The 24,414-nt window shown below is 43.4% G+C and overlaps 1 protein-coding gene across 1 annotated transcript; it reads right to left on the bottom strand.

Moving 5' to 3' along the window:
- On the bottom strand, window positions 1–23,139 carry htra3b (HtrA serine peptidase 3b). Its single transcript, XM_077229554.1, has 9 exons — window positions 22,405–23,139; window positions 13,404–13,503; window positions 11,417–11,639; window positions 11,124–11,318; window positions 10,207–10,239; window positions 9,793–9,907; window positions 9,605–9,662; window positions 9,405–9,500; window positions 1–503 (listed from the first exon to the last, which is right to left on the bottom strand). The coding sequence occupies exons 1-9, from the start codon at window positions 22,817–22,819 to the stop codon at window positions 335–337; spliced, it is 1,404 nt and encodes a 467-aa protein (XP_077085669.1). The 5' UTR covers window positions 22,820–23,139; the 3' UTR covers window positions 1–334.
- Between the last annotated feature and the right edge of the window lie 1,275 nt (window positions 23,140–24,414).

Raw genomic sequence — 24,414 nt, 5'->3', positions numbered from 1 at the left:
TTTTGGCTGTTTCTGGTACAAAACTTCAAAAATATCACCAGCTTTGTCTTCTTCTACAAAATACAGTACTGCAAGTTTTCAAATTTGCCATGAAATAAATCATTCTCCACTTCAAACCTGCTTCAAAGAGAGCGTGCTGTTATGAAATACTTTTCATATAAAATCTCTTGGCAGACTTGACTGAGATTGCGAAAGCTCAAAGTTAGATACCTCTCAGCTTGTAAAAGAGGTCCTTGGTGTTTCGTAGAAGGATGTTTAGACATTCCTCTGGCCATGACAGCGCATGACTGACATGATGAAAGTTTGATGCTTCACATTCTGAGAACTGATGACATCACTGCATGATGATGTCAGGCTCAATGTTGAAGAGAAGGTCATCGTTGCCTCTGCGCACCTCCAGCAATAGAGTCGTGTCTTTATTGAGCGCTTCCTTCAGTTCGCTGGTGTTCATCAGTGGCTCTCCATTTAACTTAACGATGATGTCACCGTCTCTAATGCCCCCTCTGAAATACATTTGGAGAAATTATACAATTGTCAGTTGTATCCTTAACTTTGTAAAGGGAAATATCATACAGCAGTCGGTCATTATCACAAAATCAGGGCAATATGAAAATATACATAAATATTAAATTTTGATTTTAGTTACAATTATTTAAAGTCCCCCTGTTGTGAAAATAAAGCTTTTAATGTTGTTTATATGTCTATGTGGGGTTTTTAATATGCTTTAAGACATGTGCAAATTCATAAATCAGTCTCAAAATCTTTAAGGCATGCAGAAAAAAAATCAAGGATTTTTTTTTTAAATATGTCATTTTGGTGATAAAAGATGAGTTCTCTTACGAGAGTATCTCTAGTACTGCGTAATATCTTACGCTATGGGGAAAACCTCTTTTCCACGAGATATTGAAGCCAAAATTTATCCTTAATTTTGAATTAATGTAAAACGCTGTGCGGCAGCGTGCAGACATAGGCAAGACGGCTCGCGCGCCTATTGGCTGCCCTGCGGCAACAGCAGCAGCCTATCGAGGGAAGCTCTGCGCGACGTGATACCCAAGGGAGGTGCTTCGCGCCCATTTCGTCATGTCCCGCCAGAATAGCCCTTGGCCTATAAATACGCTCGACAGGGTGATACAATCTGATTTTCATCTCTTCAGCGAAGCACAACTGCATCGCTGGATCCGGAGTGAGAAGCCGCGCCGTTGACAGAAAGCCTTCTGCGGGACGAGCCTTCGAGCCTGAAGCCGCTGGCCTTCAACTCACCGCCTTCAGCCGCCGTACCTGCTACGCTTTCCGGCGTCTATATCCTTTATTGCTAGAGTGTGTGTTCGCCGCTGCGACTCACACTCTCTCTGTTTATCTCTCTCTCCTAAAAGAGCTGCGTCTTTTTAAAGATGCAATGATCCTGCGGCCCGTGCCGAGCCACACTCAACGACGGGGACCGTCACATCATCTGCGTTTCCTGCCTGGGTGAGGATCATGCGGCTCTTGCTCTCATCGAGGGCGGATGCCCTCATTGTGAGCTATTGCCTATGGTGACTCTGAGGACTCGCCTGGCATCATTCTCAGAGCCTGCACTTGAGCCCGCTGTAGCGACGCTGAAGTAAAAAAGCGCCGTGCTCAGCGCGGTCCCGAGCCTTCTCCTGCCCGCCAAAGCTCGCCGGTTCGCCCGCCAGTTTCGTCGGCATCGCTCGAGTCGCTCACCGACGGACAACGGCCGCCGTCTGATGCCACTTCCGCCATTGAAATCGACGAAACAGCCGAGGCATGTTCTATCATGGCATCAGACAGTGAGGATTGGGCGAGCTCCGTGGACCTCCCCACCCCTATGCCCGCGAGCCTGCTGGAAAACGGTATGGCATTGAATCAGAGCTGATGCGTCTGCTCTCTCAAGCCGTCGATAACCTCGGTCTCGACCGGGAGGCGCCTGCGCAGCCAGCACGCAACCGTCTGGACGGATGCTTCCTCAAAAAGGACCACACGGCGTCACACTCTAGACCCGCGCCTTTTCTTCCTGAATTTCACGAAGAAGTCGCGAGGTCTTGGAACGCCCCCTTCTCGGCCAGGATACGTACCTCTGACTCTGCTGCATTCTCCACTGTGGACGCTGTGAAAGATAGAGGGTACCTTTCTCTTCCTCCAGCGGAAGGAGCGGTAGCATCACATCTCGCAGACAGTGCTGCCATCCAAAGCCTGCTGAGTGACGTCAGCCATGCACGGTCGCGCTTACACCGCCGCCGGACAAGCTGTGTCAGCGCTGCACACAATGGCCATATTGCAAATCTTCCAGGCCGACGCACAGGCGATGGGGCGGAAGATGGCCTCTCTCACCGTGGCTGAGAGACACCTTTGGTTGACGCTGTCTGTGATGACGGATTCAGAGCGCGCTGTGTTTCTCGACGCGCCAATTTCATCAGATCTGCCGTCAAAGATTTCGCGGACAGATACCAAGAGGTTCAAAAGACATCACAGGCGATGAAGCACTTCCTCCCGAAGCGCTCTAGTTCCGCAGCAGGTCGTTCGAAACAGCCGTCTGCACAGAGCTCCCAGCCGCAGCCTACACCACCCGCAGCCGCCGCCGCTTCACAGCGCCGGCAGGCCCGAGAACAGAGACCGCGCTCTTGCTCTGCCGTACGCCGCCCCCCTCAGCGCAGGCCCCGGCCGAGGATTGAGATCAAGCCCGAGGTCCCAAAGCCTTCATAGCCATCCTAGGAAAGCGACAGTGTTCAGATCCCGCTGCGGCCGGATTTTCACCGAAACGATTCACTCGTCCAGTTCCATGCAATGTGACTGTTTCAGTGTATTTAGCAGTCAAGAAGCCGGTTCGTTTGCCCGCTTGCCTGCACACAAAAGCCGTTTTTACGGCTACCCAGATAAATCCAATAAAGAGTGTATTTTCTGGTGTTCCGGACACGGCCGATGGTGTTATGAGTGTTGTGAGAATGCCCACGTCTCAGTGCCCATTCCCACATACAGACACAGCCCGCCTCAGTTCAGGGCTAGCACGAATAAAATCGACTCATGTCGATTGTGCGAAAAATGTAGTAAATGTGCCCACGTCACAGTGCCCACAAACACTACACGATGCGTGTCCCACGGTTTCTGTAAAAATGAAACCAGCACACATTCAGTCAGCACAAGCCGACAGTGTTCTCAGTGCAGTGAGTGTGCCCGCTGTCCCGCGCCCACATTCCCTCACAAACACGCTCAACCCTACGGGGTTTGTCCCGCTCGCTCTCTCTCCACAATAGAGAGAGAGAAACCGGGCGCGACCAGGCTGCCCGCCGTGATCGGCGCGCCCCCCCCCCGCCTCGCACGCTGTAAACACAGTGTTTATGTCTCAGCACACAGAAACTCTGCGGCCGCCGCTATGCCGCGGCCAGAGCCCAGATTTCATTCTACCTCTAGCTATTCACGCAGATGTGTGGGCAAAGCTTCCCGGGGTATCAGAATGGGTGTTGAACACAATAAAAAGAGGCTATTCGCTACAGTTCGCTCGACGTCCCCGCCGTTACACGGCGCGTGTCGAAACCACGGTAAACAACGAAGTATCTCATTTACTTCGAGCCAAAATTGCGAAACTACTGGGCCATAGAACCTTTATCTCAGGTTCAGAGCGAAGGGGGGCTATACAGCAGATATTTTCTGGTACCGAAAAAAGACGGGGTCTCAGGCCCATTCTAGATCTGCGACAGCTGAACAGAGTGCTTGTGAAGCGCCAGTTCAGGATGCTGACCACCAGGAAAATCCTTGCGCAAGTTCGCCAGGGAGACTGGTTTATGTCAATAGATCTGAAAGACAGATACTTCCAAATACAAATAGCGTCACGTCACAGGCGATTTTTGAGATTCGCCTTCGAGGGCCAGGCATATCAATACACAGTCCTACCATTCGGCCTGTCCCTAGTGCCCCGTATATTTACGAAGTGCATGGACGCGGCTCTCGCAACCCTGAAACTTCAGGGAATGCGAGTTTTAAACTATTTGGACGATTGGCTGATTCTAGCTCGATCCCACTCAGAGCTCATAGAACACAGAACCACATTACTCGAGCATCTCGAGAATCTGGGTCTCACAGTCAATTGGGCGAAGAGTTCGCTGTTTCCCAGCCAGAAAATTTCTTTTCTGGGAACAGTGCTGGACTCACTGTCTATGACAGCACGTCTGTCGCCGGAGCGCGGACTGGACATTCAGCGCGCCGCGAAATCCTTCCGCCGCGGCTCTATAGTCCCGCTCAAAAGGTTTCAGAAAATGCTGGGCCTGATGGCATCAGCATCTTCAGTACTTCAGCTGGGCCTGCTTCGCATGCGCCCACTGCAGTTGTGGCTGAAAGCGCGAGTCCCGCCCCGGGCATGGACCTCTGGTCTGTTTCGCCTCAAGGTCAACATGGAATGCGTTTCGGCTCTGGAACGTTGGAAAAATGCCGACTGGTATCAGTCAGCCGTGAGTCTGGTGACTCCCTCGAGTGTGAAGGTGGTGTCCACGGATGCCTCCACCTCGGGATGGGGAGCGCTGCTCGAGGGCAGACCGTTCTTTGGCCAGTGGTCAGAACGGGAAAGGCTTCTACACATAAAATGTCTAGAAATGCTGGCAGTCGACAACGCGCTACGACGCTTTTGTCCCCAGATAAAAGGCCACCATGTTTTGGTCCGGTCGGACAACATGTCAGTGGTGGCATACATAAATCACCAGGGCAGCATCAGGTCCCGAAACCTTTACAGGCTGACGGAATGCCTCCTGGTCTGGGCTCTGCACAACCTGCTTTCACTGATGGCAGCGCATGTGCCTGGTCACCTGAATCTGGGACCAGACAGACTGTCCAGAAACAATGTCCCAGCAGGAGAATGGTCGCTGCACCCGCAGACGATCCAACTGCTCTGGGAGACATTTGGCAGAGCGCAGGTGGACCCGTTCGCGTCCCAAGAAAACGCTCACTATCCGAACTTTTTCTCCAAGAGCAGCGATGCGCTGGCCCACGTATGACCCCCTCTATGATTTTCCCCACGTCTCGCTCCTGCCGCAAGTGCTGGAACGGATCAGGGAAAACGGATGTCCAGTGCTGCTTGTGGCTCCGCTTTGGACAAACCAGACTTGGTTCCCAGTCCTGATGCGGCTGACCAGCACTGCCCCGTGGCCTATACCGGTGAGGAGAGACCTCCTCTCTCAGGCAAAGGGCTCGATTTGGCATCCTCGCCTGGATCTGTGGTCCCTACATGCATGGGCCATCAATGGGTACCCGCTAATCTCCCGGAGGGAGTGCTAAACACGATCACACAGGCTAGAGCCCCGTCTATTAGGCGGCTCTATTCCTCGAAATGGTCAGTGTTCTCTGCCTGGTGTCAAGCTCAGGGCTTTTCATCCGTAGACTGCGGGGTTACGGAAGTGCTCTCCTTCCTTCAGGAGCTGCTGGATAAGGGTAGAACCCCATCCACGCTCAAAGTATACGTGGCGGCCATAGCGGCGTTTGCAAAAGCGACGTCTGGCCAGTCACTGGGGAAAAACGACCTGGTCGTGCGATTCCTCAGGGGAGCTCGGAGGCTGAATCCTCCCAGACCCCCCTCAGTCCCTGTGTGGGACCTTTCTACGGTTTTGGAAGCCATGAAAGGTGCTCCATTCGAGCCAATCCATTTGTCAGACATGAAACATCTGTCTTTCAAAACAGTGTTTCTTATGGCTCTCGCGTCAGTGAAGCGCATAGGGGACTTACAAGCGCTCTCAGTAAGCACGTCATGTATGTAGTTTGGGCCTAATGACTCAAAAGTCATACTCAAACCAAGGCACGGGTACGTGCCCAAATCCCTCAACATACCATTCAGGGCCCAGGTTATTTCCCTGTGCGCCCTCCTGGTTCATGATGAGGAGGAGGATGCGAGTCTCCTTTGCCCTGTCAGGGCACTGAGAGCTTATGTATCCCGCTCATCTGTCTTCAGACAGACCGAGCAGCTCTTTGTTTTGTTCGGCAGACGCTCCAAGGGACTGGCCGCATCAAAACAGAGCCTATCCAGATGGATAGTCGATGCCATAGCGCTGGCTTACACTTCTAAGGGCCTGCAGTGTCCTTTGGGTGTCAGAGCGCACTCCTCGAGAGAAGCGGCCTCGTCGTGGGCGTGGTCTAGCGGGATTTCCTTGCAGGATATCTGTATGGCGGCAGGCTGGGCCTCGCCGTCTACATTTATAAGGTTTTATAACCTAGAGGTTTCCGCCTTACAGGCCAAGCTGCTGTCGGTCTAGAATTCAGTACTATCTGCCCTGCTGCGCCGGCGCAGAATGCTGAGTTTTGCATGTGCATAGCTCACTGATCGATAGAACAGCTCCATGGTTGTTGAATAACCTGTACTTATACCCAGTTCAGGCTGAACACGTTCACCCCGTCTGCGTGAAACGCTGTTAACATAACTAGCTCCTGTGGGATGCTATTTCATGGAGAATGATGCTTGTAGCCTCTCTTCTCCGACTCTCTGTGAGTCTACGGTGATTATGCACTATATGAGCCCCGGGCTACTGCCCTTGGGACTTTGGTGTCGGATCCCAGTACGCACGGCGTGTTGCATTGTGTTCCCCATACGAGAGATACTCTTGTAAGAGAATGTACTCGGTTACTACCGTAACCTCGGTTCTCTCTAGAGAGGGAACGAGTACTGCGTATCTTGCCGTGCATACAACAGCGCTGGTTCGCTTCAGCGATGAAAACCAGTTTGTATCTGCCCGTCACGCGTATTTATAGGCCAAGGCCACGCCTATTCTGGCGGGACGTGACGAAATGGGCGCGAAGCGCCCCCATTGGGTATCACGTTGCGCAGGGCCTCCTTCGATAGGCTGCTGCTGTTGCCGCAGGGCAGCCAATAGGCGCGCGAGCCATCTTGCCTATGTCTGCACGCTCCCGCACAGCGTTTTACATTAATTCAAAATTAAGGATAATTTTTGGCTTCAATATCTCGTGGAAAAGAGGTTTTCCCCATAGCGTAAGATATTACGCAGTACTCGTTCCCTCTCTAGAGAGAACCGAGGTTACGTTAGTAACCGAGTACGTTTTAAGGGATACAATTGTTGACTACAGGGGTACTTTAATATATTGACCTGTATTTTATCTTAGATTCCGAGTTTTAAAAAGTCCATTACTGTTACATCCACTGTTACACACTGTTACATCCTCCTGACTCCCTTGCTTTCCCATCATGAACTTCAATTCACATAACCCATTGCCTGGACTCATTATGTTTGTTTACTTCTACCTGTGTCTCAAGTTATTATCTTGTTAAAGCCCGCCTATTTAAGCACTATGTTTTTACTCATTCTTTGTGAAGTCATGTGTGTTGTTACACCGCATTTATGAGCATTATCCTGGTTTCCTTTGTCTTGGTTTTTTGATTCTCTGCCTGTATTCTGGATTACCCTTTTTGCCTGTGTTTTCTGCCACGTTGCTTATGTGGATTGTTTGCCTTGATTTTGACCCTTTGCTTGTTATATGGATTACGATTCTGGATTGTCCCAATACAGTTTTGGATGTTCAACCCAAGTCTTGAATTGTATAATGTACAAAACAACTGGCCAAAGTTTCCTCTATCAATTGGCATTCACATATAACTTTTAGATTGGTTGTAAAGCAGCTTATTTATATGTTAGAAAATCAAACAAATAATGAATGTATATACACAAGCAACACAAATGCCTGCTCAAAATATTTAAAAAAATGCATAGTGTGTTTTATAGGGCTAATCAAAGTAACTAATTATGTAATAATTTTAAAATAATTAATTCAGGCATTTTACAAAATAGAGGTCACATTTTATTTAAGGTGTCATTAACTACTATGCACTTACGTTCAAAAAATTTTTTTTGTAAAGTACTATGTACTTATTGGACCCTATTTAACAATCTATGCGCATGGTTTAAAGCACACGGTGCAAATGTGCTAATAACTAATAACGTGTCCTAATCCATTTTTGCTTTAAAGACGGGAAAAATTATCTGCGCGCCCGGCGCATGGTTTAAAAGGGTTTAACTTGTCCCTATTCTCTGAATGAGTAATGGCCTAATGGGTGTGTTTTGGGCATAACATGCAATAAACCAATCAGAGTCTCTAACTCCCATTCCTTTTAAAAGCCAGTTGCGTTCGAGCCATGGCGGATTCGCTATTTACAATGGCGGAATCTGCAAGCGGAAAGACTGAACGCTTCTCCAGAGAGAAAATGGATCTGTTCTTGCACAAGTTTAAATGGCGCAGGCAAACCATCTACGGGACAAGCTGGGGCAAGCGGGACAAATAAAAAATATTGCGCCATTGACCTTAGACCAGGTTTCAGTTGGCCAATGGCGCAGTCTATTTCAGTTGTCTCAAAATACACGCCAACAATGCGCCTGAATACACCTTGTTTTCAGACCAGCACGCACATGGGCGTGCAAATGCATTTGCTATATAGACAACATGAAACAGGCAGGACGTGAAAATAAAAACTTTGTCGGGCTGAAACTAGTAAAAAAAAAACACTTGCGTCGCGCCTGGTGCCACATTGCGCCGGGTGTATAGGGCCCATTAGGTTCAAACCCTTATCGTAACTCTAACCCATAGTAATTACATGTTGTCAATTAACATTACTCTGTACTTAAATGTATAATTACACTGTAGCACAGACACCTTCAAATAAAGTGTAACCATCTTTTCAAATATAAGCAACAAAATAAAAACATATATATACTCAATAAGTGCCTTGTATCAATTATTAATTTAAATGTGATTACATAGCAGTTAAATACACTAAATATAAACTGGGTCTGAATACATCACATCGGGTCGGGCCACTGCATACAGTATTGCCACCAAAGTTTAAATATTTCAAAGCACCAAAAAAATCCTGCATACACAAATGGTTGAAACTACTCAAAGCTCCCTTACAACTCTCCTTTAGTAATGAATGACTTCCAGTCTGTCATTTGTTGGCAGCTTTAAATCATTTTGACTACAATCTTTAACTGAGATGCAAGATGGAGCCAGATGCTTTTTTATGAAAGGAGAGCGAGGAAGTATGCATTGTGATACAGAAAAAAAAATACTCCATTTATGTAGCCCCAGATTTCTGAAATAGGCTACAGTGTCGCCATATCGAGTGTCGAAATATCTCAGAGGGTCGTGTAATAGATTGAATAAAAGTGTCATGTTTGGAGGAATTTATTCAACAATCTTATGTCTTCTTCAAAGCTTATCATAATTTTAGAATATGTATAGAAATGCTAACGATAATCGCTTCTGCAGATTTATTGCATAAACACGTATAATACAAATCTGACATTTCTTTTTGATTTTAGTCGTCAAAATGTTGTCATCCACCGAGCACCGACTTCTTGGCTGGGAGTTCCGAAGCACAACCACAACTGAAAGACCACAGATCATCTGGTTTGGCTGATGCTTACTTCTGAGCAGGGGAGTGAGGAACCACCTCATGGACGTAGATCCCACTGCTGACATCAGGGAAATCTGGATTCTGCTGCCTCAGCTCTTCCACGAGACTGGAGGAGACAGACAGAATGCCTCACACACACACACACACACACACACAAACAAACACACGACTAAACAGCAAAGCTGTGTTCATATACATGCGTTCACTCACGCTTCTGTGATGGTGAGCATTCGGATTCCAATGAAACGCTTCTTCACTGATCTTGTCTCTGAAACAGTATGTAAAGGTTTTAACACATTTAGTCCAGCAAGAATTGTTCTCAAAAATAAAACATGTTTAATATCAGATCATACTCTGACCTCCCCTTCCAATCCCATTGTTCAAAAGCTGCCATGTACCTTTGTTCTGCTTTCCCAATGAATCATTTAAGAATCGTGTAATCCTGTCTGAGGGAATCGCAAATGAGATTCCTGCAGCTACCTTGAGGGTGTTGATTCCTATCACCTCTCCATCCTTAGAGAAGACAAATCAAGAAGAAAAATGAAATACTAGATCAGTGTGTTTGAGTATTAAAAGGAGACCTAAAAATGAAAATGCTACATGTCATAATTTCCTCAAACTCCATGCCATGTCTTTGCTTCTGTGGAACACAAAATGTGAATTATTGAGGTACAGACTGAAATATTCAAATTATATTGAAAAGAGTGGATATTCTTTTTTTAAAAATCATCTTTTGTGCTCCACAAGATAAGAGAAAATAAAACATGGGGGAGATTAAACATTGACAGAATATCACAGTATGAAATAATTACCAAATTAACGAGTGGTCCACCTGAGTTCCCATACTGAAAACAGAAAAAAGAAAAAGTGTTTTACACATACCGTATCTATTTGGGATTAGGTTTGTGCCAAAATTACTGATCATAAATGTTCAGGTATTGAACAAAAATATATATCCAAAACATAAAATAAAGTAAAAATCTGACTTCTACTTTAAAATCACTCCGAAATTCGATAAGAACCTACTTTCAGAAGTTCAAATGAAATAATAATTTATGTTAATTATTGGTGCTCAAACTATTTTACATACCTTATCTATGGTGTTAGATATATGCCAAAAGTACTGAATATATAAATACTCAAGCATTGGACAAAAATAAAATCCAAAACGTAAATCCAAAAAACCAGACAGTTGATGGACCCCATTGACTTCATTAGTATTTTTTTTTTGACTATGAAAGTTAATGGAACCGTTTGGTTGCCAACATTCTTCAAAATACCTTCCTTTGTGTTCAGCAGAAGAAAGAAATGCATACAGGTTTAAAACAACTTGAGCGTGAGTAAATGATGACAGAATTTTCATTTTGAAGTGAACTATTCCTTTCAACTGCTAGAACTGCAAGTAAAAACTAAAGACGAATAAAACAGACAGCAATTATGAACACTCTGGTAATTTAATCATAAAATGCTGATTATCAAAAAGGAAGCAGTATGACCATTAAAAAGTGACTTTAATAGATAGAAGATATAGAATAATATTTTTCTGTTTTAAAGGTTTTTTTCACAATTTATATTTTTGTTCAATACTTGAAGTTATGTTCAAAATATTTCCATTTCCATAATATGGACCAATTGATTTCAGAAATGAATTTCAGAAGTTGTCTAGACTTCTTATGCAACACCCAGTAAGACTCTTGACATGCATTATTCTGGTTATTCTGTGTCTTACGTTGATGATGGCATCAGTCTGGATGTAGTCCATGTCTGAGTCATGGAGACCCAGTTCTTTCCCATCTCTCTGTGCGGTGCTGACAATTCCTGTGGTCACTGTGTTCTGCAGGGCAAATGGGCTGCCGATAGCAACCACAAACTCACCCGGGCGCAGGTCTGCAGAGTGACCCAGCAATAAAACAGGCAACTTTTTCTGCCAAAGGGGTTGTAGGAAGAGGTGATTAAACACACTTTGACTTCTGTTTGATGGCTCTTTGAGTGCAATAAAAACAGTTTGTAGTTGTATCTTACCTGTGTGTGGATTTTGATAGTGGCAATGTCAGACTTCTTGTCGATGTCCTTGATAGTGGCCTCATGCACATCTCCACCACGCATCTGTACTTTGAGTCGCTGATGACCCGAAACAGCTGTGGTGCTGGACACCACATGAGCATTAGTCACAATCAGCCCAGTCTCTGACATTACAAAACCTGAACCACTGGATAGAGGAACCGTCCGACCAAAGAGGGGGTGGCTAGGGAGCAAAAGTGAACATATAAAGGCATCGGACAAAATTCACAGTTCCAAACACTTGCATTGAACATTCAGAGTGATTCAAAAACATATGCAAAACTCCAATTAAGTTTTTTTGGTCTTTGGTATTAAATTTGGTTTTGATTTGTTCCTTTGTAAAAAAGAATTACACTTTCGCATATTTCTAGAAAAAAAGAGTACTACTCATTACAGAAATAATTTATAAATATTCATTTTTAGAAACGTATTTGCATGTTAATGGCAGTTATATGAAAATTTATTATAAATTCAATTTATAATAAATGCAGTTAGCTGAACTTAAGAGTGCTTTTTCAACCCACTTACTGTAAGTATGACTTAAGTACATCTTTATATGTAATTTCATAATTACTTTTTGAAATATGGTTAAAGTGTACTGCAAAATGTACTTTACTGACAAACATCTACTAAAATATACTTTAATGTCATTTCTATTGTAACTTGTGACATATTTTTACATGTATTTGTAATTACAATTGTAATGATGAAGTTGTAATTTATAACATTTAAAATATATTAACTTTAAATGTAATATTGAAATACACACTACATCATGTACATCACATTGGTAATCGAGTACTTTACATGTTGAAATTAGTGTAATTGTTCAAAACATTACAAAAGATTAAAACATTATGCTTTAAAATGTACTTTTAGAACTATTACATTGTTACAAAGTGCTCTTTTTAAACTTGTACTTATTGCTTTAAGTGTGAAACATTGTCATGGAAGTGAAGTATACTTAAGTGGACTTTTATTTCATAAAATCTTTCTCCGCCACCGTAAAAAAAAAAAAAAAAAGTTGGCAGCAACCGCCAGCATTTTAAACCATTTTCACAAAACTTTCATAGCACCTAGAATATTTTGTATAGATGAACATGCAATAAATCAAAATAAAAGAAAAACACCTTTTTTTTCTCTTTTTTTTTTTACATTTTATTCTGTCTTCATGCTTTTTTTTTCAACACTTGAATGTGGATAAGTTTCATTAAGCATTCTGAACAAAAAGCTGAGAAAATTGTGCTTTTGTCAAGTCAGGATGAAATTCAGAACGAAGATCAAAACACATATGCAGTAGATCGCGTCCATCAACACAAAGCTTGCACAGTCCTATACCTCTTCCTCGGTCGACATTTCATTCAATAACATAAGGCAGTTTTGATTTATATGCTGTTTAATGTTGATGATCGTGTTATTTAACGTAATGCTTTTATCTGCAGTATCTACCGTATAACAGTGAAAGCCATGGATCAATGCCATGGAAGCATCAAGCATGTCATGAAATGGCAGAAATTTCTGTCAATGGCAGGGAAAGAGTTAATATTTTATCTGAAAGTAAAAATTTTGAAAAAAATATGCTTTTAATCTTTGAAGTACACTACAGGTGCACATCCACAAGGGCACACTTCTTTTCCACAAGGGATTATTGCATTTTAAAACATTAATCCCCACAACATTTTCTACAAATGAATGGGTAAGATAATAGAAAAATATGGGTCTATATAAAACATTTGTTTATCCAATTTCTCTACGCCACACTCTTTGTCGTCATTCAAAAAAGAATAACCTTGGCAGAAGCAGTAGTGCATATGTTGAGCTTAACTACAGACAGCAATGACTCTCACACAGCTGTGTTTGCCAAAAACCTTCCTCACTTCCCCGCAGTTTTAAAGCACATACAGATGGCTGCCACACCATGAAAGTGTTTGCAAGTGTTCGGGCTTACTTTAGGAACAGCTCAATGTGCACCACAGCAGGGGCGATCTTCTCCACCACGTCAGCAATGAAGTTGAATTTGTACCTCGGGCTGTTGGGGTGTGTGGGACCTATACTAGCAGAAAGAATTACTCATGTTAATAATCCCACAATGGTCAAAAAGCAGCACCATGTTTTCTTTTAAAATGCAGCTACTGTCTTTTTATAGTCCCAAATAGCCTGTTCTGGCTCAAGAGGGCATGATTATCAGGCGTGAGTGTTTAAATTCTTTCCTGTAGATTCAGATGGTATGCTGATGATAGTTGTACTGTGATGATAGTTAGAGAAAGTCTTTTCAAACACAGGAAATGTTCCTCTATAATTGGGTCTAAAATCACTAGGTGGGTTTTATCCTCATGCATGCTTGAGTTGTGTTGGGTGTGCAGTGAAGTGTGTTCAGTGTATAAAGATATAGTAATTAGAGCATGTTATTTTCTGCAAACATCAGGGTGGTTTTTCGCTTGACTGCTGTTTCCTCTTGGCCTTGTTGGCACCACCATCATTCCTTTGCGTGCACACCCTTATTGTCCTACTAACCTAAAATTTGAAGTCATTAATGACTCAAGACTATTTAAAACCTTGTTTAGTACTTCAGTACTTTAAATACTACACCTAATGGCTATCGCTTAAATTGTACTTAGCTTTGAGCACTGTCTCTGTTAATTAATAGTTAATGTTTTGTTACTTAAAGTTTTGTTTAGGCTGTAAGTAAGAGTTGTGCAAGCCCCGGAAATGTGTTTAATACATAAACAATAACGGAAAATTACCCAAAATGCTCCAAGGCTGCATTTATTTGATCAAAAATACAGTAAAAAACAGTAATACATTTTTTAAAATTGTGGTAATCAAAAGTGATTTTTAAGGGGGGAAATGACTACAGGGGACTTTAATATTCTGTTGAAATCTATGGAAGCTTGTTTCTGCCACTGAATACAAAATGAAAAAAAGGTAATTGCATCTTTTTATCAGACAATTATTTTTTTCCCTCGCATTGTGAATTTATATCTCATAATTCTGAAAAAAAGTCAGAATTGTGAGTTTATATCTTGCAATTCTAACTTTATTTCTCAGAATTGTGACTTTATCTCACAATTCTGAGGTTAATTTTTTACCCACAAAGTCAGTATTTTTTCAGGAAGGCAAAGGGCTGCAGGTATCCAGCTGAGGTGGGGCTGGAGGACTGGCTGAGCTTTGGTATGGGGCATGACAGAGGTAAGCCTGATGGGATCAATGACGGTAATTCCAATTCCAAACAGGTCGTGTCACGGTGCATGAATTCACTGTCTCTCTCTAGTCTTGCGTGCTGTTGTGTGTGTGTGTGTATCTGTGGGCGTGGTCACTGATCATTGGTGATCAGCAGCGCCAGGTGGTTTCAATCCGTTTGTCCCTTTATATGTTCAGTAACTGGTGTCTCATGTTGTCAGATCATTTGTTCTTCCCGGTGTGTTCCTGTTCCTGAGCTGTTCGTCATCCTGTGGATTACCCTTGTTTCGTCGTCGTGTTTTCATCGAGTTCCCTCGCACTTCCACGGATTCACCGAGCACCTCACTGGAGATTCATCACTGGACTGGGAGCACCTCACTGGAGATTCATCACTGGTTGTCCACCGAGGTCCCTGCGTCACCCACCATCTGCGCTGGTGTCCGTCCGACCAACCATCTTACCAGCTGTGTTGTTTCCCCTGTGTTGTGTGCCTGACCGTGTTGTTCAAACACTTACCTACTCTAGTAAAGCGTTTTGCTATTGCATCCTTCTCCAGTCTGCAGCAGGCGCAAGAGGTTGGGATGAGTTCGCTTCGAGAAGCATCACGCGCATGGACCAACAAGAAGAGAGCATCGCCAACACAGGTCGGGCGGTCCAAGCGCTTGTGACGCAGGTGTCCGAGCTCACCCAACAACCACAACATCTGAGAGTTCCCACTGCGCCACCCACACCGCCCGTTCAACCCGTACCACCAGAGCCGCGCCATCAACGCGAGCCACGCCTACCCACCCCTGACGGATACTCAGGTGAACCCGAGTTTTGCAGAGCATTTTCGACTATGTCTGTTCTGTGGGAAGGCAGGCCACTTCATTCATGCCTGTCCAGTAAAAGATCAAGCCCGGTAGTAATTATGAGGCTACTAACGGGTGGGATCTCCGCCGAGAAGACCTCATCACCATCATCATCTACCCTCCTCCCGGTATGACTAAGGTGGGCAACCTGCACTCACGACACCAAGGCATTACTGGATTCTGGGACAGAAGGACATTTTATGGACTTTGGACTGGCTAAGAAACTATCTATTCCCATTTCACCCCTCAAGCACCAGATCTTCGTTAATGCTCTAAATGGCCAACTTCTCCCCAACATCTCTCACACGACTGAATCCATCACTCTCATCACATCCGGCAATCACATTGAGACTATAGAATTCCTCCTCATGGACTCACCACTCACACCAGTTGTACTTGGTCATCCCTGGATCACTTTACACAATCCCAGAGTCGATTGGGGCCACAATTCAATGTCTACTTGGAGTAATAAGTGTCATCAGTCTTGTCTTGTTTCTGCGTGTTCGTCTGTACCTTTTTCTGTGTTTCAGGAGGAGGCAGTGAATTTGTCTAACGTGCCCGAGGAGTACCAGGACCTGAGAGAAGTGTTCTGCTTCTCTCCCTCCTCATCGTCCCTATGACTGTGCTATAGACTTAGTGCCAGGTAAGTCTCCGCCTAAGGGCAAGTTATATTCACTTTCTGTTCCAGAGAGGGAGGCTATGGATAAATATATTTCTGATTCTCTAGCATCCAAGTTCATTCGCCCTTTCTCATCTCCAGCGGGGGCGGGGTTCTTTTTTGTGGGGAAGAAGGATGGGTCTCTGCGACCGTGTATTGATTACCGGGGGTTGAACAACATAACGGTAAAGAATACTTATCCTTTGCCGTTGATGTCTTCAGCCTTCAGCCGACTACAGGGAGCATCCGTCTTCACAAAATTGGATTTACGTAATGCTTATCATTTGGTCCGAATAAGGAAGGGTGATAAAATGGAAGACCGCGTTCAATACCCCCAGGGGGCACTTTGAATACTTGGTCATGCCGTTCGGGCTGTCCAACTCCCCAGCGGTCTTCCAAGCACTCATCAATGACGTGCTGAGAGATATGGTTGGCCAATTCATATATGTTTACCTGGATGACATATTGATTTTTTCATCTTCTCTCCAGGAACACATTCAGCACGTCAGACGAGTGCTTCAGAGGTTGCTAGAGAATGGGCTATTTGCCAAGGCGGAGAAATGGGTTTTTCATGCACAGTCTGTTCCTTTCCTAGGATTCATCGTCTCGTCTGAGGGAATGCGTATGGATCCAGACAAGGTTAAGGCTGTGATTGATTGGCCAAGTCCAGATTCCCTTAAGGCCCTACAGAGGTTTCTGGGGTTTGCCAATTTCTATCGGCGTTTTATTCGCAACTTCAGCCAACTAGCCGCGCCTCTGACTGCCTTGACCTCCCCCAGAATGACGTTCAGGTGGTCCGACACAGACGAGGCTGTGTTCGCCAAACTTAAAAAATGCTTTGTTTCGGCTCCCATCCTCGTTACCCCTGATCCATCACGTCAGTTCGTGGTGGAAGTCGAGGCGTCAGAGGTGGGGGTAGGAGCAGTTCTTTCCCAACGTTCTTCCACAGATGACAGGATGCATCCTTGCGCGTTTTTGTCCCATCGTTTATCACCTGCCGAGCCTAATTATGACATTGGTAACAGAGAGTTGTTGGCAGTCAAGTTAGCGCTGGAAGAATGGCGTCACTGGTTAGAAGGCTCAGGGGTACCTTTTATCGTATGGACCGATCACAAGAATCTAGAGTATATTAGAACCGCCAAAAGACTCAACTCTAGGCAGGCTCGGTGGGCACTTTTTTTCGGACGTTTTGACTTTTCTCTTTCGTACCGCCCGGGTTCCAAAAACATCAAACCCGATTCTTTATCTCGAATTTTTGACCAATCCGAACGCCCGTCTACTCCCGAGTGTATTTTACCTGAGACGTTAGTTGTCTCCACTCTCCGATGGGAGGTCGGATCAAAGGTCATGAAGGCCTTAGAAGAGGTAACGCCTCCGCCCGATTGCCCACCGAATCGGTTGTTTGTTCCAGAAGAGTATCGGTCCGACGTTATTCAGTGGGGGCTTTGTTCCAGCGTGGCTTGTCGTCCAGGAGTTAATCGCACCAGTTATTTGGTCAGGCAACGATTCTGGTGGCCACTTATGGCTCGTGACATCCGCAGTTTTGTCTTGGCTTGCTCGGTTTGTGCCACTGGTAAATCCTCCAATCGACCCCCAGATGGGTTACTCCAACCGCTGTCTGTCCCTCTGAGACCCTGGTCCCACATCGCACTAGATTTTATCACCGCCCTCCCGCACTCCGTGGGCAAGACGGTCGTTTTGACTGTCGTGGACCGGTTCTCGAAGCCGGCTCATTTTATTCCCTTGCCTAAATTACCCTCCGCCAAGGAGACAGCGGTAACTGTTGTAGATCACGTCTTTCGCTTAGATGGCCTCCCGATGGACATGGTTTCTGATAGGGATGCACCGATCCGATACTCAGCATCTGTAACGGCTCCGATACAGCCATTTTTGCCGGATCGGGTATCGATTAGACGAGGCCGATCCAAATCCGATATTGTGCGTATACTATTCTGTGTTGTTGTTAAGCCCCACAAAAGCACCAAAAACATTATAAAGCACCATAAAGTTTTCGTGCACTATATTACAAGTGTTCTGAAGCCATTATAGTATAATGTGAGACAGAAATTAACATTTAAGTCATTAATTCAAAATCACATAAACTTTTCCCTCCGCTGCGGCTGTCAATCATTCTTCATTCAGTATTCAGCGTCACGTTCGGTTACGACAGTCAACACGATGAAACTCTCTCCAAGATGATTCTATGTTACTATTATTATACTTGATCTGTAGATAAAGCTCTATGGTTTCGCATAAAACAACTTTATCTTGCTGGACTTTATTGCTGTAACTTAATCATGTTCAAGAAAAGGCTCAATAAACTATTGCATAGTTAGATACTGTATAATACATTACGCATCAATGTCTTTCGTTTGTGCTTTGAACTTTTCAATGCGGACTCTGCGCGCTGTGACTCCATATTGCTTCAAGCACATCATTCTGTAAACGCTTTTAAGCGTTTTGAGCCGCACTGTATTGCATCCTTTCATTTCATAATACTGACGCAATGAAATATTATTAATGGCCTATTTATCATTTGTTGCAGCCTCATTAAACAGGTGTGCTATACATTTAAAATATGTCTCAATTGTATAGTAGCCTATAGCTATATATAAAATAATCTATCTTTTAGATTTTTGTTAACTTGTTTTTCATGAATTTATTTTACAATACGAAGAGCAACGTGTAACCTTTTCCCAAATTTAGTGTTACACTTATTGTCTCTTTGTTTTTTCACTAGATGTTCAGATTTTATACAATTATTGTGGACTAAGGATTTTTCTAGACTAAATTTTACTGCTGAATTATCCACTAATCTAGTTTATAAAAGCATTTTTGTCATAGATTATGATCATATATTTTTTGGATTTGTTTTTCTTTATAATGAAGTTGTCTGTATTAAGTAGATTGTGTTTAACACACAAAAGAGTGATTATCAGTTCAACATACAGAGAGTTATATAAATTCTACTTAAAAAAAAAACTGTGTTGGTATCGGATCGGCATCGGTATCGGTCGATACCCAAAATTTTTGGTATCGGATCGGAGCGATTCTGAAAAAAGTGGTATCGGTGCATCCCTAGTTTCTGACAGGGGTCCCCAATTTGTGTCCAAATTTTGGCAAGAATTTTTTAAATTACTGGGGGCGACTGTCAGTCTTTCTTCGGGGTTCCATCCTCAAAGCAATGGTCAAACCGAGAGAGCCAATCAGGATTTGGAGAGAGTGTTGCGATGTTTGGTTTCTAAGAATCCTTCCTCCTGGTGTCAACAACTGTCTATAGTGGAGTACGCCCACAATTCGTTACCAGTGTCATCCACGGGCCTCACTCCGTTTGAATGTAGTTTAGGTTACCAGCCACCAGTTTTTGCCAGTACGGAATCCGAGGTTGCGGTCCCCTCCGCTCACGCCTTCGTCCAGAGGTGCCGCCACACTTGGATTAGAGCCCGTGAGACTCTTCTCCAAGTGGGAGCACGCACCAAGGCTAAGGCCGATCGCCTCCGGGCGAAGCCTCCCGTATACGTCGTTGGTCAAAAAGTGTTGCTTTCTACTAAGAACATTCCTCTCCGGTCCGTATCTAATAAACTTGCTCCCAAATTTATCGGCCCGTTTCCTGTCACCAAGATCATTAGTCTGGTGGCAGTCCGACTCAAACTTCCTCCTGCGTACAGGAGAATTAATCCCGCCTTCCATGTGTCAAAGATTAAACCTGTGTTTCATGCATGCATTAATCCACCAGTCCCGGTTCCTCCCCCGCCGCGTCTCGTAGATGGGGAGCCAACGTATTCGGTTAACCGTATTCTGGACTCGAGTGGGAGGGGACACGGATTTCAGTACCTGGTAGACTGGGAAGGTTACGGTCCGGAGGAGAGAAGTTGGGTTCCTGCTAGAGACATTCTGGATCACTCCCTTATTGATGATTACAATCGACAGGTAAGTTCGTCGGGGAACGCCTAGGGGAGGGGGTACTGTCACGGTGCATGAATTCACTGTCTCTCTCTAGTCTCGTGTGCTGTTGTGTGTGTGTGTGTATCTGTGGGCGCTGAACTAAACGAACTAATGACATAGTAACCATGACAACACAAGAAAAGTGGGAAAAGAACAAAGGGACACAGGAAACTAATGAATATAAACTAAAAGTCCATGAAAACGAAACTAAGAACAAACACAACTGAATATTTGTAACAATATCTCACAATTCTGAGAAAAAAGTCAAAATTCCGAGATATAGAGTCTTAATTCTGAGAAAAAGGTCAACTTGCTATTGCTAGAATAAAAATCTGAATTGATGTAAATTCGTAATTGTGAGGAAAGAAAGTCAGAATTGTGATATAAAGAGTCATATTTATCTTTTAATTGTTTTTTATTCCTTAGCAAGTTTTCCTTGCTGTTGTTTCTTGCTTGTTTCTAAGCTTCCTCAGAAAAAGGTTGTACTACTTACTATTTAATTATTTTGTAACATATATATATATTAAAGCTTTATTCCTGGTTTTCTGGATGAAAGTATTTAAGCTTTATCATTTTGAAGCAGTGATAAACCAAAAGAAGCATTCAATAAAATTACACTCAACTGCTTATCATTAATCAAATGCAAGATCCAAAAGCACATTCCAGTATGGCTGCATCACGGAGCCGTGACCTCTAAGATTTCACAACTGCCAAGTAAGTCAACCTCCACTGGCAAGTGTGCAAATTCATTTAGACGATTACATATAATATTGAAAAATGCCACTCAACCCAAAGTCAGCCAGGCATAAACCAATGATGAATGTCTCAATGGTTTCCTCATTCATTTTTTCCAGTCTGAAATGGTGAAGAGACGAGACATCAGAAGAGCAGCTGATCACACAATCTGGGCAGCATCTGTTTCTGAGCAACTGGGTTTCTTAATGCAATGATTGCAAGGGGAATAGTTTTATTCTGAGGTTTTAGACTTAGTAGCCTAAATTGTATAGAATGATAGACTATAATTTATGTGACTTTTAATGCTGTAATTATTTGCTTCTCTTCAAATAGGCATTTCTGCGGGCTCTTTTGCTTACAGTTTTGTCGCTTGCCCCAAATATATAAACTGGCTAGTGGCATTGCAGGGGCCAACAGTAACTAATGGGTGAATAATTGTTACCAGCTTCGCTCCTTTAAACCTGGTTTTGCTCAATTATTGTTGTGTTTATGGAGTTAACAGACCTAAAAAGCTGACCAGGTCATCTGTCTTCGTACACATAATTTCACTCCATCAGTAGCCTTTTAATTCAATGTGTCTCCAGAGAGGTGATACCATTTCCAATAGGTGCCTCCTCTTCCTGTCAGGATAGAGATAACGTTTTACTGCTGATCTGGAAGCAGTTTAATATTTCCTTTTAATGATAAAGTAAAGGGTGTTTTATTAAGGTTTTATCCAAAATCAGAGCAAAAGGGCAAACCACCACTGAGAAGCGCAGAGGAAATAATGCCTGGTCTACAGAACACAAAGCAGTTCTATTTGTACTCTGCCATTTGCACGTCAAGTTATGCTATGTGATGGTCGCTAGAGGAGCTCAATGGAGTATCTTCTGAATGCTGGAATTATGAGACTCCAAAACACAGTGGACTCAGTCATGGTGTTGATGAAGGAGATAGTAGCTGCTCTTCTGTGAAATCCTTAAAGTGTGTGTGTGTTAACCAAATTGTCCCCAGAATTGAGGCAAACTACACTGATATTTTTGGATGAGAATAAAATTTGAGCTAAATTGATCTGAATAATTAAACTATGTAGAGCTGCTATGAAGTCATTTCAGAATTGATTAACTTTGCAACATTGACACATTGAACTGAACTGTGTGTGTGTGTGTGTCTGTGTGTCTGTGTCTGTGTCTGTGTCTGTGTGTCTGTGTCTGTGTCTGTGTGTGGTTGTGGTATAGGGTTGTATTTGCTACATGATGTAAGTGTGGCATTCTAGAAGCTGACGAAGAGGTTTTAACATAATGTCATCCCATATTTCTCTCACCAAAAATGTACCACAGTACCATTTTTACAATTACTGTACATGTGATAACGTTTGCTACCACTATCATTAAATAAATAAACAAAAACATAAATCATAAAAAATATTCTTACATAGTTTAAAGAAGGCCCGTATTCCTTTATTAATATTTTATAGAAAAAAACTTAGGAATATTTCATTGTGGTACTTTTGGGGTTAAATCCTATTTAATTAATGATTACATTTTCAGCATAAATACATGTTTTGATGTTAAATATCTTGCTATACACAAATCACTTACCTTGATTGTTTTCGCAGGGTCCTTTGTGCGCATTGGTGACCGCGGGCAGACTCTGCTGCAGCGCTTTCCTGCTCACGGCCTTCAGCCGGCAGATGTTACCGTACGTGTTCCCGTCACTGCCACACACTTTACTGCTGTACCTACACTGACATACCCCTTTGGACAGTCTCTTTCCAGACGGGTGCTTGCACTCCAGACCGTCCCCGCAGGGCAGATCGTCCTTGCGGCCGCACGGCTCGCCCTCTCCGGGCGCGCAAACCAGACAGCAGTTACAGCGGTCCGGCACGTACCCGCTCGGACAGCTCGGACTCGGACACTTACTCACATCACAGCGCTCCGGACACTTGAGTTTAGTATCAGCAACAGCATTTAAAATGTAAAGAAAAACTACCGAAACGAACAGAATGACCTGCATTTTAAATGAAAACGTATTAATTCTCAGACAGCCCTCTGGAGATCACCATTACGCATCCGATTTCCAAAGGAAAAAGCGAATTTCCGATGAGATGTGTGCGTATCTGTAGGCTCAGCTGAAAGACCAGTGTGAAAAGGTTGTCCCAGAAAGATGAATATTTCTTATCCAAGCCCAATCTGATCTCTTGGTGGTTCCTGTATCTGATATTCCCCGTGCAAATGATTAAAACAGTGTGTGAAGCCTCTTGATGTGTGGTGCTGTTACTTCTGCATCTGCCGACCATCTCAACATACTCGACTGGAGTCTGCTTTTCTCTTCTCCCTAGAGGAGGCGGGGAATTTCGTTTACCCCAAATCACATGTAGGAAGTCCGACTCATTTCCTTTCGAATATTTCGTTTCAGAGAACCGATTCATCTATTCTTTTTGCAGCTCAAAAACAAAGCAAACAATAAACGGTAGCCTACTAAAATGAATTTACTCTCGACTGAAAAGGGTTATGCTTATTTAATGCTATTACTAATTTAAAGTTAAACGTGTTTATGTGAAAAAAGTGTCATACGATCGTAAACATATTTCCAGCTACGTTTAATTTCTGCTATCTCGGTTCTATCAGACAGTGAATTGTCCGAATCATCCCCTGTGAAAAATAACTTAATGTAGGCTACACTTCAATGTATTGAATGTAGCCTACACTTGTTAAAGATTTTAAAGTAAATAAAAAAATGTACTTGCAGGTTTTTAACGTTAATGTATTTTTAATGTAGCCTACTAAATTGCAACGAATAATTACAAATGTGCAATTACAAATAGAATTGACATTAAAGCATATTTTAGTTTACCATAAATACTTGTCAGAACATTCGGCAGTGCAATTTAAACATAACATTGTTAGTAATTATGCAATTACAAAGAAAAATGTACTTAAGTCCCACTAAGTGCATTCTAAGTGCATTTAACATATAAGTTATAATACATTTTTTTTTTTATTCATTCATTAACAATTCATTTATTATTCATTCGGTGTCTGAAAACATTACATTCAGTTCACACTTAGTACATCTTTTAAAATATACACTCACCTAAAGGATTATTAGAAACGCATACTAATACTGTGTTTGACCCCCTTTCGCCTTCAGAACTGCCTTAATTCAACGTGGCATTGATTCAACAAGGTGCTGAAAGCATTCTTTATAAATGTTGGCCCATATTGATAGTATAGCATCTTGCAGTTGATGGAGATTTGTGGAATGCACATCCAGGGCATGAAGCTCCCGTTCCACCACATCCCAAAGATGCTCTATTGGGTTGAGATCTGGTGACTGTGGGGGCCATTTTAGTACAGTGAACTCATTGTCATGTTCAAGAAACCAATTTGAAGTGATTCAAGCTTTGTGACATGGTGCATTATCCTGCTGGAAGTAGGATGGGTACATGGTGGCCATAAAGGGATGGACATGGTCAGAAACAATGCTCAGGTAGGCCGTGGCATTTAAACGAGGCCCAATTCGCACTAAGGGGCCTAAAGTGTGCCAAGAAAACATCCCCTACACCATTACACCACCACCACCAGCCTACACAGTGGTAACAAGGCATG

This window comes from Siphateles boraxobius, unplaced genomic scaffold, assembly GCF_051911475.1.
Source record: "Siphateles boraxobius isolate OS27281-9 unplaced genomic scaffold, OSU_SipBor_1 130, whole genome shotgun sequence".
NCBI classification, from domain to species: domain Eukaryota; kingdom Metazoa; phylum Chordata; class Actinopteri; order Cypriniformes; family Leuciscidae; genus Siphateles; species Siphateles boraxobius.
Note: the sequence above shows the minus strand (reverse complement) of the source record. Positions and strands in the feature narration are given on the sequence as shown.